The sequence below is a fragment of the Heterodontus francisci genome, chromosome 9, assembly GCF_036365525.1.
Source record: "Heterodontus francisci isolate sHetFra1 chromosome 9, sHetFra1.hap1, whole genome shotgun sequence".
NCBI lineage: Eukaryota > Metazoa > Chordata > Chondrichthyes > Heterodontiformes > Heterodontidae > Heterodontus > Heterodontus francisci.
In genome coordinates, this window is record NC_090379.1 from 52,995,510 (window position 1) to 53,010,713 (window position 15,204).

Here is a 15,204-nt window from a genome sequence, read left to right on the forward strand (position 1 = left end):
CTATTCAATGTCATTACCTGTGGATTTAGTGGCCCTATCCGTATCCTGATTTTTCTTTTGTTATTTATGTGTCTGTAAATTTTTTTACTATTTTTTATATTCCTTAATAATAGTTCTTTTTTGTGTTTTAATTGTTCTTTTGATTTCTTTCCTAACTGCTTTATAATCCCTTTTGTCAACCTGTCCTTTATTGTCTATGTATTTAGTGTATACCTTTTTCTTCAGTTTCTATGTTACCCATATCTCTTTATTCAGCCATGGTGTTTCATTACTGGCTAGTTTGTCCTTTTTTCTTAAGCAGAATATATTCCTCCTGAACTCCCTTGATCACTGTTATAAATATTTAACACTGCTGTTCTATCCTTGTCAAAGTCTTTTTCCAGTTTATCTTCCTAATAGTTTCAACCTATTACTTTGATCTTTGTCTTATTTATGTCTTTCTGAATCATTATTTTGAACCTTGTGTTACGATCGCTATAACAAAACAGATTAGGAGCCAGTAAGTTATAAATCAAGAGTTTCATGAGTGCAGATGAAGTGAATTTTAGCAGTTTGAAACATATTCTTAGGAAGGAAAATTAGAAATAATCACCTTTTAATCAATTATGCAATCAGTCTCAGAGGGTATAAGCCACTTTCTACTACTCCATGTACCACAACGCTTATCTGATAACGCTTGGTAATTAATGTGCAAGCCTCAAAAAGCACTCACCTTCATTAGTCCAAGAGCATGCTGGGAAATATTTGCAAATTTCATTTCCAAAGATTCCTGTACAGAAAATAAATTCTAGTGATACCAGCATACTGTCCACAAAGTGCAGAAAAATTTAATTTGCAAAAGGCATCTTTCATTAAAGAAACAAATTTAGCGAACAGGTGATCAGTAGTAGTAATTGGCATTCCAACTTTAAATGTTAAGTTTTTCCACAAAATGGTTGTTTTCCTCATGTTTCTGTATGTGCCAATTCCTATCCTATAGCGAAAATGGCAACAAATGACTGATTGTCTCAATGTCCACTGTCACTGAGAGAATGTTGAAATTAATTTGTACACAATTGCTCACACTGCATGCAGCTTGTTACACCGCAGGCAGCGATATTAGAATTAAAACTTTAATACCTTCTGGCTGATTTAGATACTTAAATTACTAGTCCGCTCCATTAGTATCATTTCAGTTGTCATAATGCTTGTATACATCTGACAGTATAACGAGAGAGACCAATTACACGAGAAAGATAAACTGAAATAGTTGTCAAAATTCAAAGGTAAACAGATTTTCCAATGCACCTTGTAGTTTATATTAATTTCATTGTGGGACTGGTTTTGTCAATGTGTACTCAACTCCTTGCACCTCCACCCCAATTTCTAAGTGCCTGGATGATGCAATATGAGCCCACCTACATGTGGTGATTGTATGGAAAGGATATGAAAACAAAGGAAATGCAACCTTGGCATATTTCCACTATTTGAATGCTGAACAGACTCCAAACATCCAGTGTTCAAAGATCATTTGAGCTGATTATTTTTTCCTGTTCAGAGTGTTGCCCTGTATAGGCCCAAGAGGAAATAAAAGTAAATAAAATGTGGCAAATAAAATAAAGCAGCTGGCACTCCAATGGCTGTGGCAGGCCTCCTCGATCCACCAAAGCCAAATTCTGCCTCCTTTTTGGTGGAAATCCCAGAGGAGATAGGAGAGCTTGCCATTTTTATTTAAATGATCCCTCAGGTGGGAAGTTCAGCCTGAGTCAAGGGTCCATTTCCATGGTGGAGAGATGTGTCCCAATTAAAGGGACTGGAAAGTCTAGAGTATTGTGAATAACCCATTTGTATTAAATGTTACATTTCCCAAATGACTACTAGATTAATCCAATGCCATACCACATGATCTGGCACTGGTATGCTCACTCCACTAAAGAACTGGTTTGAACTGAAGACTTGTTGGTGCCGAGGAATCAAATCACCTGTAGGCAAACAAGATGCAATAGTAATTAGTAAATCCATATTGAATATATTAAATTTACAATGTGTCAGTCAGTGCATGAAGTTGCACTGAACAATGCTAAGAATAAAACATTGCGTTTCTTAGCTACAATGTGAAACTACCAATCACAGTTCAATCTCCACAGGTATAACCATCCAACAATTAAACTCTGAATGAACTCTTAGTCTATGTTTGCTTAATAGTTGGATTCAAAGAGAAAGGAAGCCAATTTGAACTGTGTTTAATCCAAGCATGCAGTTCAACAATGCAGAGCAATTACACCTTGTAGCCTTAAAATGAGACACACACTTTGGCAACATTTGTGTTTAATACTTCTGAAATTATAAGGAAGTGTACCCTGTGGCATACAATTGCAATACAGCTCCTCTAGTAAATATAGTCAATCTCCTGTGGCTTTAAACACAAGGAATGAAAACCAAATATAGGGCTCAATTTTACCCTCATCGGACAGGAGCCGTCCTCCGACTGAAAAGTCGGTGGCGATCCTGACTCCACCTGCCCTGGGGATCCAGACTGGATTTTACAGTCCCCAGGCCCTTAATAGATCTGAGGTGGGACATCCACCTCATTGAGGCAGGAAATCCCACCTAATGGAGCTGCCGGCCAATCAGTGGGCCAGCAGCTCTTAGTCCCAGCAGCACCACCGGGAGCAATGGCCACTGCTGGGACTGCAGCCCAGCTTCGCAAAGAAGAGGAAGGACGGCTCCGGGAAAAGGTAAGTTTTTGGTGTCTCGCCAGGGATGATTGGTCGGGCCTCGGTGAGCAAGGGTGGTCAATTGGGGGCAAGGGGCGTGCTGGATGTTGGGGGTGGTTGTGGCATCGGGGGCGGCCCTCCGTCGGGCACAGGGTGCCTGATCAGGACCGTCCCCCCAGGCCATCAGAGAGCTGCCTGCTTTTGTCAGGTGGCTTTTCTCAGGCCTGGGCCACCCGACCGGCCAAGGGTAAAATCCTTGATTGACCTGGGGTGGGCAGGCTGTTTCCTGCCGCTCCGCTTAAAATGGCAGCAGGTCGGGGAGGGCCCCCCGAGGCTCCCACTCCATTTTACACCCCCCACCCCCGGCCACCATCCCACTCTTTGGGGGGGGGGGGGGGGGGGGTAAAATTCCGGCCATAGTCTTCAGAGGTGAGATGGGGTTAGGAGTGCCCATTTTAAAAATACTATATCCTGTCATTTTTATATTTGCATATAAATTCCCCCACTGAAGAGGAAGAAATAATTACAGCATTATAAGATTATGTAGACTGTTTCCTTTTGTAAATGCAGACATATGGACTTATAAAGGACGAAGTTCGTGAGAAGTTCATGTATATTGTAGTTATAGATTGTGGGTACCAGTAATAAAATGGAAGAAATAGCTACATTGTATTTTGGAAATCTAGTTACCAGAAGGCACTGCTATACAAACATAATTGATCAAAACAGCTAACTCCCAGCTTTAACCCAATTGTTGTTATGTAAAAAGTTATTCATATTTCTAGTCTTTCTAACAGATATTCAAATGTGATAATATTGCCTGTACACAATTATTCCTCACTGTTTTTACTGTGCAGTATTTTAACTAACAATGGCACTGGTGGTTTTAGCTTTCCTCATAATCTTAGACATGCCTAAAGATATATAAGTACAGTCAACTATTTTTCTGGAATATCATTTTTCTTCAGCTGTTATTACTTAAAATATTCCAGGTAGCAAAGTGGAGCTGAATACAGGAGCATTGACACTTACTGCCATGGAATGTGACAAATATGAGTCTTGCTCTGTTCAGCTCCTAACCCAAGTCACTTAACAGAGACTGCAACATCTCCCAAAGGAGTTTGAGTTATGTGGGGAAAAGGGTGAGCCTCAAGGAGGAAGGGAAAAAAAAGAAAACAATGTGCCTGGACAGCCTTGGTGCTGTTTGTAGAGGGCACTAATGGTAGCCTCAGAGCAAATCACATGCACACCTTTTGGCAGTTAAAATGGTCCTCAAGCTTAGGATAACCTATGATGGGGGGGAAAAAAAGGTTAGACAGAAAGAACTTTTTAAAAAATTATTATGAATACAGGATTCATTTTCTAAAATGTTGCTGTGTTGCAAGGATATTTGTAACTTGTAAATGTAATGTACTTTGGTCTAGTGATATTCTATTCAGATATGTTTTCAAAGCAGATGCATTCAATATTAACATTTCAGGTCTGTGAGCTTTCATCACAGATGCTGCCAGACCTGCTAAGTATTACCAGCACTTTCTGTTTTTATTTCAGAATTCCAGCATCTGCAGTATTTTGCTTTTATTTTGCATTCAATATTGTTGTGCTTGAGATTAAGATTATGTATACCAAATTCTATCCCCATTTTAAATCCCAAGTTGTTTTACTGCACCTAATTGTGAGTTACAAGTTGTAAAGGACTGTGAAAAGTAAAAATAATTGGAAAAGCCGAAGCCACTGTCTTCAGCCCCCGCCACAAACTCCGTTTACTTGCCACCTTTTCCATCTCACTCCTTGGCCATTGTCAGGTTGAACCACACAACCTCACAATCCTATTTGCCGCCAAGCTTGAGTTTCCAATCCATAACTTTTCCATCACAAAGACTGCTTACTTCCACCTCTGTAACATCATCAATCCATGCCATCTGCTGCTAAAATTTTCATTTTTGCTTTTGTTTCGTTTAGACACGAATATTTCAATGTTCTGCTGGCCAGCCTTCCATCTTACACACTCCATAAACTTGAGCTCATTAAAACTCCTGCTGTCTGTATCCAAACCAGCACCAGATTGCACTCATCCATTATCCCTGAGTTCATTGACCTATGTTGGCTCTTGGTCCACCAACGCCTTAACTTTAAAATTCTCATCCTAGTGTTCAAATCCATCCATGGCCTCGCCTTTCCCCATCTCTCTAACCTCCTCCAGCCCTACAATCATCAGAGAACTCATGTTTCTCTAGTTCTGGCCTCAATGCATCCCCTTCAGCTTTGCCTCACCAGGCCTTCAGCCGCCTACACCCCACGCACTGGAATTCACTCCTTAAACCTCTCAATCTCTACTCTTTTAACATTCTCCTTAAAATCTGCCTCTTTGAATATACTTTTAGTTACCCTCTTAATACCTCCTGTGACTCAGTGTCAATTTTTGTCTTCCTATTCTGCTGTGAAGTGCCTTGGATCATTTTCCTACGATAAAGATATAAGCTGTTGTTTAGATAAATTTAAATAGCTTTGTATGCCATAGTTCATAAGTCATTTAAACCTACACAGAATTATGCAATCAAAAAAAAACTTGCATTAATATAGTACCTTTCATGACCTCAGGACATCTCAAAATATTTTACAGCCAGTGAAGTACTTTTGAAGTGTAGCCGTTGTTGTAATGTAGGAAATGCAGCAGCCAATTTGTGCACAGCAAGCTCCCACAAACAGTGAGATAGTGACGAGATAATCTGTTTATTTTGTTGATGTTGATTGAGGTATAAATATTGGCGATGACACCAGGGAGAACTCCCCTGCTCTTCAAAATTGTGCCATGGGATCTTATACATCCACCTGAGAGGGCAGATGGATCCTCGCTTTAATGTTTATCTGAAAAACAGCACTTCCGACTGTGCAGCACTCCCTCAGTACTGCACTGGAGTGTCAGCTTTTGATTTTTGTGCTCAAGACTCTGGAGTGGAAATTGAACCCACAATCTTCTGACTCAGAGTTGAGAATGCTACCAACTGAGCCATGGCTGACAGCTAAACATGTCAAAGAAACCTGGATTTCAGAAATTAGCTTTTTTGCAAACTTTACTAATAATTTTAATCTCTTAGAAGTTTACTTCAACTGGAGCAAAAGTAGTGTAATTTTCTAATATTTTGAATACAGTACTTACCCAGTGTTTTTCTAATCAGATAGAGCTGATCAACGTCTGATTTTCCTGGCCACAAGGGGGCTCCAAATAACAATTCTGCAAAAAGGCAGCCTATTGCCCAAACGTCCACTGGAGGGCCATATTGAGTGTCTCCAACCAACAGCTCTGGAGCACGGTACCACCGGGTTGCTACATAATCTGTATAGTAATCTCCTGGACCAGCTAGAGAATAAAACAAAGACTATATTTCAAATATTATGTAAAGACCCTTAACATGAAACTAGAAAATGCTGAATGACTGCTTTTATGGGAAGACACAGTGTTCCTTCAGAGCCTTATCACATCTCTCAGCATGTCCCCAAATGCATCAATGTAATGAATTATTTTTGAACTGCAGTTACTTTAGTGGTGTAGGTGTGCACAGTAGCTTTATTTTGAACAGTATTAAGTTGCACAAACAGCACTAAAATGAATGACCAGTTAATCTGGTTTGATGATGTTGAATGAAGACAGAATATTAACCAAGACATTTAAAGAATTCTTTGCTGGTTGAATACTGCCAAGGGACCTTTTAAAGGGCCCAATTTTAACCCATTCAAAACCCATCCACTTACACAGTTAAAATTGGGCCCTGTATGTTCACCTGAACAATTAGAAGAGTCCTCAGGTTAACATTTCATGAAAAGGAGAGCACCTCAAAGTACAGCAATAGCCCAGCATTGCACTTGAAATGTCAGCCTAGATTTTATCTGCTCAATTTCTGGACTGGGATCTAACCTCACAATCTTCTAACTCACTGACAAATGTGATATCAATTAATCAAGATACTTTTCCAAAATCTAACATCCCTAATCAGTGCTTTCTTCTTCCATATCTGGTATGTATTTGAATTAATTTATCAAAGGGTAATTTTCTAAAGAAATACTATATCACATTGTGGAAAAACATATATTCTATATATGAAATTGGACAAAAACCTTTGAGTGATACTTAAAACCACTACTGTGCAACTGTCCACTATTTAACTTTGGAACTGGCCAACTGAGAAATTTCTAATTCAAAGCAGTTTTGAATCTTTTCATTCTCCATATCAAGACCTTTTAAAATCTAAACTGAAGGCAGAACAGTACATAAATATAGTTGCCAATAGTGAATCTCTTTTTGAAAATAAACTTCATAGCAACTCTCTTGTTCTAAAGTAGCTAGGAAGCTTTTTGACCTGTGAATTTGGAAAGTTATATACACCGGGGACTAGCTGGCATAGGAGGAGTTTAGAACTTGGCACCTGGATCCAAATCAAAACAGACTGTTAAAAAAAAACACATTTACCATTCTCAGCATTAAACTTGGTATGTGAAATAATGATAACTTACATTAGTGTTAATAAGTGGTTCTTCCTTGAGATTAGAATTAAAGCACATTGTTGAGGGAACAGAGTGTAGGGGAATTTTTGTCTACTTTGTATTACTGTAGACTTGGGATTATACCATTAGAAGAAAATTAGTTCAGGCGTATAAACTTATGAATGACCTATTTAGAATGATAGGAAGGATCTCTATCCCTTAGGAACAGAACAAACAGAAGCAGGAATAGGCCAAACGGCCCCTCGAGTCTGCTCTGCCATTTAACAAGAACATGGCTGAACCGTGGCCTCAATTCTGCTTTCCTGCCTGATCCCCAAGTCCCTTGATTCCCTTGGAGTCCAAAAATCTATCAATCTCAGCCTTGAATATACTCAACGACTGAGCAGCAATCAGGCTGAATTTACAAGTCCGCTGCCAGCAGCCCGCCCGCACAGGCCGCACATTGCAGAGCTGCGATCCCCCAATTACGTGGCGGGGGCAGGCTGGCCATCCCCGGCAATGGCGTCAGCTGCCTGTGCGCAGGTGCTGACACCATTTTTAAAGGGCTTTGAACCATACCATTAAATTTAAATATTTAAAGATTCAGTGAATAAAAAAAAAATACATTTACTCTGCCCCTCTCCCACCCCCCCCAATAACCATAAAATTAATTACTTGCCCTCTCCCCCCAAAACACTTACCTTGACAACCTGACCTTCCCTCCCCACCCCCACAAAGTGCATAAACTTTCACCTCAAACTCTTCTCACCAACCCCTACAGCAATAATGTTACTTTGACCCCGTTCCCACCCCACCCCCGACACTGAGAAACTTACCTCCTCACACAAGTGTTCCGCCTCATTTCCCTGGACAGGGATCCGAAGGCACGGGAGTGCCGGCCTGTGGCAGGAAGATCGCAGCAGGATGGAAGGCGAGGGCGTAGGTATGATTAATTAATTCATTTTAATTTATTTAAATATGTTAATGGGGGTCCCATTGCCGAGCGGCAGGGGGGCCACACGAGGCCTCGCCGCCGCCGGCGATATCAAGCCGGGCCCTCCTAGCTTTGGGGTGCATAGCAGCCCTCTCCCGGAGGCGTTTTCCAGCGCCCCGCCCCCACTCACCATGCACCCTGATGTCGGGGGGGTCTGTAAAATTCAGCCCATAGTCTTCTGGGGTAGAGAATTCCAAAGATTTGCAACCTTCTGAGTGAAGAAGCTTCTCCTCCTCTCAGTCTTAAATGGCTGACTCCTTATCCGGAGACTATGCCCCTTAGTTCTCAACTCTCCAGCCAGGGAAAGCAGCTGTCAGTAGCTACCCTGTCAAGCCCTCTCAGAATCTTATATGTTTCAATGAGATCACCTCTCCGTCTGAGGGGTCTTGACAGGGTGGATGTGGAAAGGATGTTTCCTCTTATGGGAGAATCTACAACTCGGGGTCGCTGTTTAAAAATAAGAGGTTGCCCATTTAAGACAGAGGTGAGGAGAAATTTTTTCTCTCAGAGGGTCGTGAGTCTTTGGAACTCTCTTCCTCAAAAGGCGGTGGTAGGCAGAGGTGGATAGATTCTTGATAAGCAAGGGGGTGAAAGATTATTGGGGGTAGGTGGGAATGTGGAGTTGAGGTTACAATCAGAACAGCCATGATCTTGTTGAATGGCACAGCAGACTCGAGGGGCCTAGTGGCCTACTCCTGCTCCTAATTCATATGTTTGCATGTTAAACTCCAGAGAATATGGCCCATTCTACTCAATCTTTCTTCATAGGACAACCCTCTCATCCCCAGAATCAATCTAGTGAATCTTTGTTGTACCCACACTAAGGCAAGTGTGTCCTTCCCTAGGTATGGAGACAAAAACTGTACACAGAATTCCAGGTGTGGTCTCACCAAAGTCCTGTGCAATTGCAGCAAGACTTTCTTACTCATGTATTCCAATTCTCTCGCAATAAAGACATACCTTTTGCCTTCCTAATTGCTTGCTGTACCTGCATGACAGCTTTCTGCATTTCTTGTACAAGGACACCAAAATCCCTCTGAATGCCAACATTTAATATTTTCTCACCATTTGAAAAAAATTAATTTTTACTACCAAAGTAAAAACCTCACATTTCCCTACACTGTACTCCATCTACCACTTCCTTGCACACTCACTTAACTTATCTATATCCCTTTGCAGACTCGTTCCTACCTAGCTTTGTCTTGTCAGCAAACCTGGACACATTACACTTGGTCCCTTCATCGAAGCCATTAATATATATTGTAATTAGCTGAGGTCCCAGCACTGACTCTTGCGGTACCCCACTGGTAACAGCCTGCCAACCCGTGTAAATGACCTGTTTATTCCTACTCTGTTTTCTGTCCTTTAATCAACCTCTATCCAAGCTAATATATTATCTGAACCCCAGGGGCCCTTATCTTGTGCAACAACCTTTCGTGTAATCCAAGTATACTACATCCACTGGTTCCTCCTTTATGTACATGGCTAGTTACATCCTCAAAATATTCAAATAGATTGGTCATGTTGACTCTGCCTAACAGCACTGTGGGTATACCTACCCCAAATGGACTGCAGCGGTTCAAGAAGGTAGCTCACCTCCACCTTCTCAAGGGCAATTAGGGATGGGCAATAAATGCTGGCCTGGCCGGCGTCGCCCACATCCCATGAATGAATAACAAAAAAAATTATGATTTTCTAACTGCCCTGCTACCACATCCCTAATAATGGATTTTGGCGTTTTCCCAAAGACTGATGTCAGACTAACTGGCCGTTTTCTCTTTGACTCCTTTCTTGAATAGCGGTGTCATATTTATTACTTTCCAATCCACAGGAACTGTTCCAGAATCTAGAGATTTTTTGGACGATCACATCCAGTGCATCCATTATCTTTGCTGCCACCTCTTTTAGAACCCTCGAATGTAGACCATCAGATCCAGGGTTTTCAGTCGCATTGGTTTCTCCCGTATAGAATCATAGAACGGTTACAGCACAGAAGGAGGGCATTTGGCCCATCGTGTCCGTGCCAGCTTTCTATAGAGTAACATTTTCACCATAGCCCTGTAAATTTTCTCTCCTCAGCTGTTTATCCAATTCCCTTTTGAAAGCCATGATTTAATCTGCCTCCACCACACTCTCAGTGCATTCTAACCACTCGCTGCGTAAAAATGTTTTTCCTCATGTTACCGTTGGTTCTTTTGCCATTCACCTCATATCGATGTCCTTTGGTTCTTGGACCTTCCACCAATAGGAACTCTATCTATTCTGTCTAGATCCCTCATGATTTTGAACACCTCTATCAAATCTCCTCTCCACCTTTTCTCTAAGAAGAAAAACTCCAGCTTCTCCAATCTATCCAGATAACTGAAATCCCTCATTCCGGGAACCATTCTCATAATTCTTTTATGCACCTTCGCTAAAGCCTTCACATCCTTCCTAAAGTGTGGTGCCCAGAACTGGACACAATACTCCAGTTGAGGCCAAGCAAGGGTTTCATAAAAGTGCATCATAACTTCTTTGTTTTTGTGCTCTATTTATAAAGCCCAGGAACCTGTATGCCTTTTTAACCACATTCTCAACCTGCCCTGCCACCTTCAACAATTTGTGCACATATACCTCCAGATCTCTGCAACTACAGGTCTCTCTGTTCATGTACCCCCTTTAGAATTGTATCCTTTACTTTATATTGCCTCTGCCCATTCTTCCTATCAAAATGTATCACTTCACATGTGAGCATTGAGCATGTCTCTGCATTAAATTTCATCTGCCATGTGTCCGCCCATTCCACCAGCCTGTCTCTATCCTCTTGAGGTCTGTTACTATCCTCTTCATGATTCACAATATTTCCAAGTTTTAGGTTGTCTGCAAATTTTGTAATTGTGCTCTGCACACCCGAGTCTAGGTCATTAACTTACATCAAGAAAAGCAGTGGCTCTAGTACCGACCCCTGGAGAACCCCACTATATACCTTCATCCAGTCTAAAAAAACAACAATTCACCACTATTCTCTGCTTCCTGTCACTCAGCCAACTTCATATCCGTGCTGCCACTGTCCCTTTTATTCCATGGACTTCAAGTATGCTGGCAAGCCTATTATGTGGTACTTTATCAAACACCTTTTGGAAGTTCATGTACACCACATCAAACAGATTACCTTCATCAACCCTCTGTTACCTCATCAAAAACTCAATTAAGTTAGTTAAACATGATTTGCCTTTAACAAATCTGTGCCAGCTTTCCTTAACTAATCAGTGCTTGTCCAAGTGACTGTTATTCTGTCCCAGAGTGTCGTTTCTAAAAGCTGTCCCACCACTGAGGTTAAATTGACAGGCCTATAGTTTCTGGGTTAATCCTTACACCTTTGTTGAACAAGGGTGTAACACATGCAATTCTCCAGTCCTCTGGCACTACCCTTGTATGTAAGGAGGATTGGAAGATTATGGTCAGTGCCTCTGCAATTTCCTCCCTTACTTCTCTCAGTATCCACAGATGCATCCTATCCAGTTCTGCTGACTTATCTACTTTAAGTACAGTCAGCCTTTTTAAAACTTCCTCGTTATCAATTTTTAGCCCATCCAATGGGCTGAATTTTACCGGCCCCTCAACACAGTGGCAGCAGTGTGTACCATCTACAAGATGCACTGCAGCAATGCACCAAGGCTCCTTAGACAGCACCTTCCAAACCCGCGACCTCTACCAACTAGAAGGACAAGGGCAGCAAATGCATGGGAACACCATCACCTGCAAGTTCCCCTCCAAGTCACACACCATCCTGACTTGGAACTATATTGCATTCCTTCACTGTCGCTGGGTAAAAATCCTGGAACTCCCTTCCTAACAGCACTGTGGGTGTACCTACCTCACATGGACTGCAGCGGTTCAAGAAGGCAGCTCACCACCACCTTCTCAAGGGCAATTAGGGATGGGCAATAAGTGCTGGCCTGGCCAGCGACGCCCACATCCCATGAATGAATTTTAAAAAACCACGGCACGGGGCTAGTAAAACTTTGCGGGGAGATGCCTGCCTCGACCTATGACGTTGAGAAGGGCCTGCCGCATATTACCGGCGGCGGTGGAACTTCGGTGCTGCCTACCTGCCACTTGGCGGTGGGCCCTTCATCTGCATATTCAAAGAAAAATAAATGAGATGCTAATAAACTTACCTGCAGGCGGCGGACGTCCCACACCGATTTTACGGCCTTCATCCGGCCTTTGGAACTCCGCACGGAGTTCCGAGGCGAGAACCTGATGGGAAGGGGGTGGGGGAGGAATAAAATTTTCAGGGTGGGAGGGCTGGAGGATCGGGTAAACATTTATTATTGGCTGTGGGGATGGTGGGAAGGGGCTGAGGGTCAAAGGAAACAAATGTTGGGTGGGGGATGTTCATGATACTAATAAGATTTTAGAGGGCAATTAATGTATGATTTACCCTTTGTGGGGTGGGATACGTGATTGATACCTGACATACATTTTATTTTTAACTCCCGGAGATTGGGACCTTTAAATTTTACAAGGGCTTGAAGCCCTTTAAAAATGGCACCGGACTCCTTTGCCGGGGACTCTGTGGCTGCCCCTACATGTCATCGGGGCGGCCGCTCTGCCCCCACTATTTAAATAAGCCCTCGCGCGAAATATTGCGGGGCTCCTTGGCAGCCCTTCCGTGTCAGAAGGCTACCAAGCTGAAAGCGTGCTGCCAAGGAACACGGCACGCAATTAAAATTCAGCGCAATGTCTCAACTACCTCTTTTTTCACTATGATTTCAGTAGCATTTTCTTCCTTCGTAAAGACAGATGCAAAGTACTCATTTAGGACCTCAGCCATGTCCTCGACCTTCATGTGTAGATCTCATTTCTGGTCTCATCACATCTTTTATTACTCTCTGAACTTTCTATATTCAGCCTGGTTCTCACTTGGATTATCAACCTGACATCTGTCATATGCATTCTTTTTCTGCTTCATCTTACTCTCTAACTCTTTCATGATCTAGGGAGCTCTGGCTTTGTTTGCCTTGTTTTCTCCCCCGTAGGACTGTATCTCGACAGTACCTGAATCGTCTTCTCTTTAAAGTCAGACCATTGTTCTATTACAGTTTTTCCTACAAAACCTTGATTCCAGTCTGCCTGGGATAGATCTGTTCTCATCCCATTGAAATTGGCCCTCCTCCAATTAACTATTTTTACTCTGGATTGTTCCTTGTCCTTCTTCATAGTGAACCTAAACGTTATGATACTACGATCACTGTTCTCCAAATGTTCCCCTACTGACACGTGATGCACTTGATCCACCTCATTCCCCAGAACCAGATCCAGCAATACCTCTTTCCCCATTGGGCCAGAAATATACTGATGAAGAAAATTCTCCTGAACACACTTCAAAAACTCTGCCCTTTACACTAATTACTATCCCAGTTTATATTCAGATAATTAAAGTTCCCCAATATCACAACTCTCTAGTTTTTCCACCTCTCTGTAAGTTCCTCACAAATTTGCTCCTCTATCTTTCCCACTTGTTGACCTATAGAATACACCTAGTAGTATAATATCTTTCTTGTTTCTTAACTCTAACCAAATAGATTCAGCCTTTGACTGCTCCAAGACCTCTCTTTCCAGCACTGTAATATTTTCCTTCATCAATACTGCCACACCTCCTCCTTTCTTCCCTGCCGTATCTTTCCTGAACACCTTGTATCCAGGAATATTCAGTACCCAGTCCTGTTCTTATTTGAGCCAGGTCTCCAATATCGCCCAGGCATCATATTCTAATGTGGCTATCTGCACCTTCAGCTCACCAACCTTATTTACCAAACTTTATACATTTGCATACATGCACTGCAAACCTAATTTAGACCTTATTTCATTCCCTCTTACTCTGACTCCACCTAATACCTTGCTATTTCTACTCTGGTGCTATGTCTCTCCCAATCCTTTGTGTACCTTGTTTCCTATTTCTAATGCTACATCCTGGTTCCTGTTCCTCGCCAGGTTTGTTTAAACCTCCCCCAACAGCACTAGCAAACCACCCCGTGAGAACATTGCTCCCAGCTCTGTTGAGATGCAACGAGTCCGGCTTGTAAAGGTCCCACTTCCCTAAAACCAGTCCAAATGTGGTGCCCTGCCATGCCTCTATTTATTAGACTAACTGAATGTAACAGAAATTAACTAAAGACTTATATAAATAATTCTGTCTAGTTTATTAATTTAGTAAGTAATAGTACTTTACCAATATTAATTATTTTAAGTTCCTTACTCTCATCAGAGCCTTAGAGAGAGGTCAATAACCAGGGGCCATAGATTTAAAATAATTGGTAGAAGGATTAGAGTGAAGTTGAGAATTGTTTTCACCCAGGTGGTGGTCAGGGTCTGGAACTCACTGTCTGAAAGGGTGGTAGAGGCAGAAACCCTCATTGCATTTAAAAAAGACTTGAATATACACTTGAAGTGCCATAACCTACAAGGTAATGGGCCAAGATTTGGAAAGTGGAATTAGGCTGGCTGGCTCTTTTTTGAATGGCTGTTTCTTGGTTGGCGCAGATACAATGGGCCAAATGACCTCCTTCTGTATTGTAAATTTTTATGATTCAATTCCATGAAAACTGGTTTCGCCCAGTTGCAATATGACAATAACTTACAGAATCATAGTATATTTCTAGCAAGGTGCTATTGCAATGGGATGAAATACAGTATTGCTCCACCTTTTATAGAAACAAGGAGTCAAATATATTTCAAGAAGAAAAACAAATTTAATATTGACAATATGCTTACATTTTGGGCACCTTCATGGAATAGTAAACCATGTATTATTAGTGATCAGACCATAGTTTGAAGGAAGGGTAAAAAAACCTCCTTGTAATGGCTTCTCTTCCTGTACCCATACCGCTACTTCTGAAGTTCCCCCAAGGATCTATCCTTGGCCGCCCCTCCTATTGCTCATCTACATGCCCCTCAGCGATATTATCCAAAAAACGCATTGTCCAATTCCACATGTACACGGACGACACACTTTACTTTGGTTGCACACACAGCACCAAGCTACAC

The 15,204-nt window shown here is 41.9% G+C and overlaps 1 protein-coding gene across 2 annotated transcripts in view; it reads right to left on the reverse strand.

Moving 5' to 3' along the window:
- The window catches only part of cdkl1 (cyclin dependent kinase like 1 (CDC2 related kinase)), a 40,761-nt gene that overhangs the window by 3,932 nt on the left and 21,625 nt on the right, over nucleotides 1-15,204 (reverse strand). Inside the window, exons 5-7 of one of the 2 annotated variants that reach the window (XM_068039082.1) lie at nucleotides 5,857-6,057; nucleotides 1,879-1,961; nucleotides 713-769 (exon numbers count right to left, since the gene is read on the reverse strand). In XM_068039082.1, the coding sequence (XP_067895183.1) occupies nucleotides 713-769; nucleotides 1,879-1,961; nucleotides 5,857-6,057 (341 nt within the window). The remainder of the gene's footprint in view (nucleotides 1-712; nucleotides 770-1,878; nucleotides 1,962-5,856; nucleotides 6,058-15,204) is intronic. The other variant, XM_068039084.1, reaches the window with a different exon arrangement.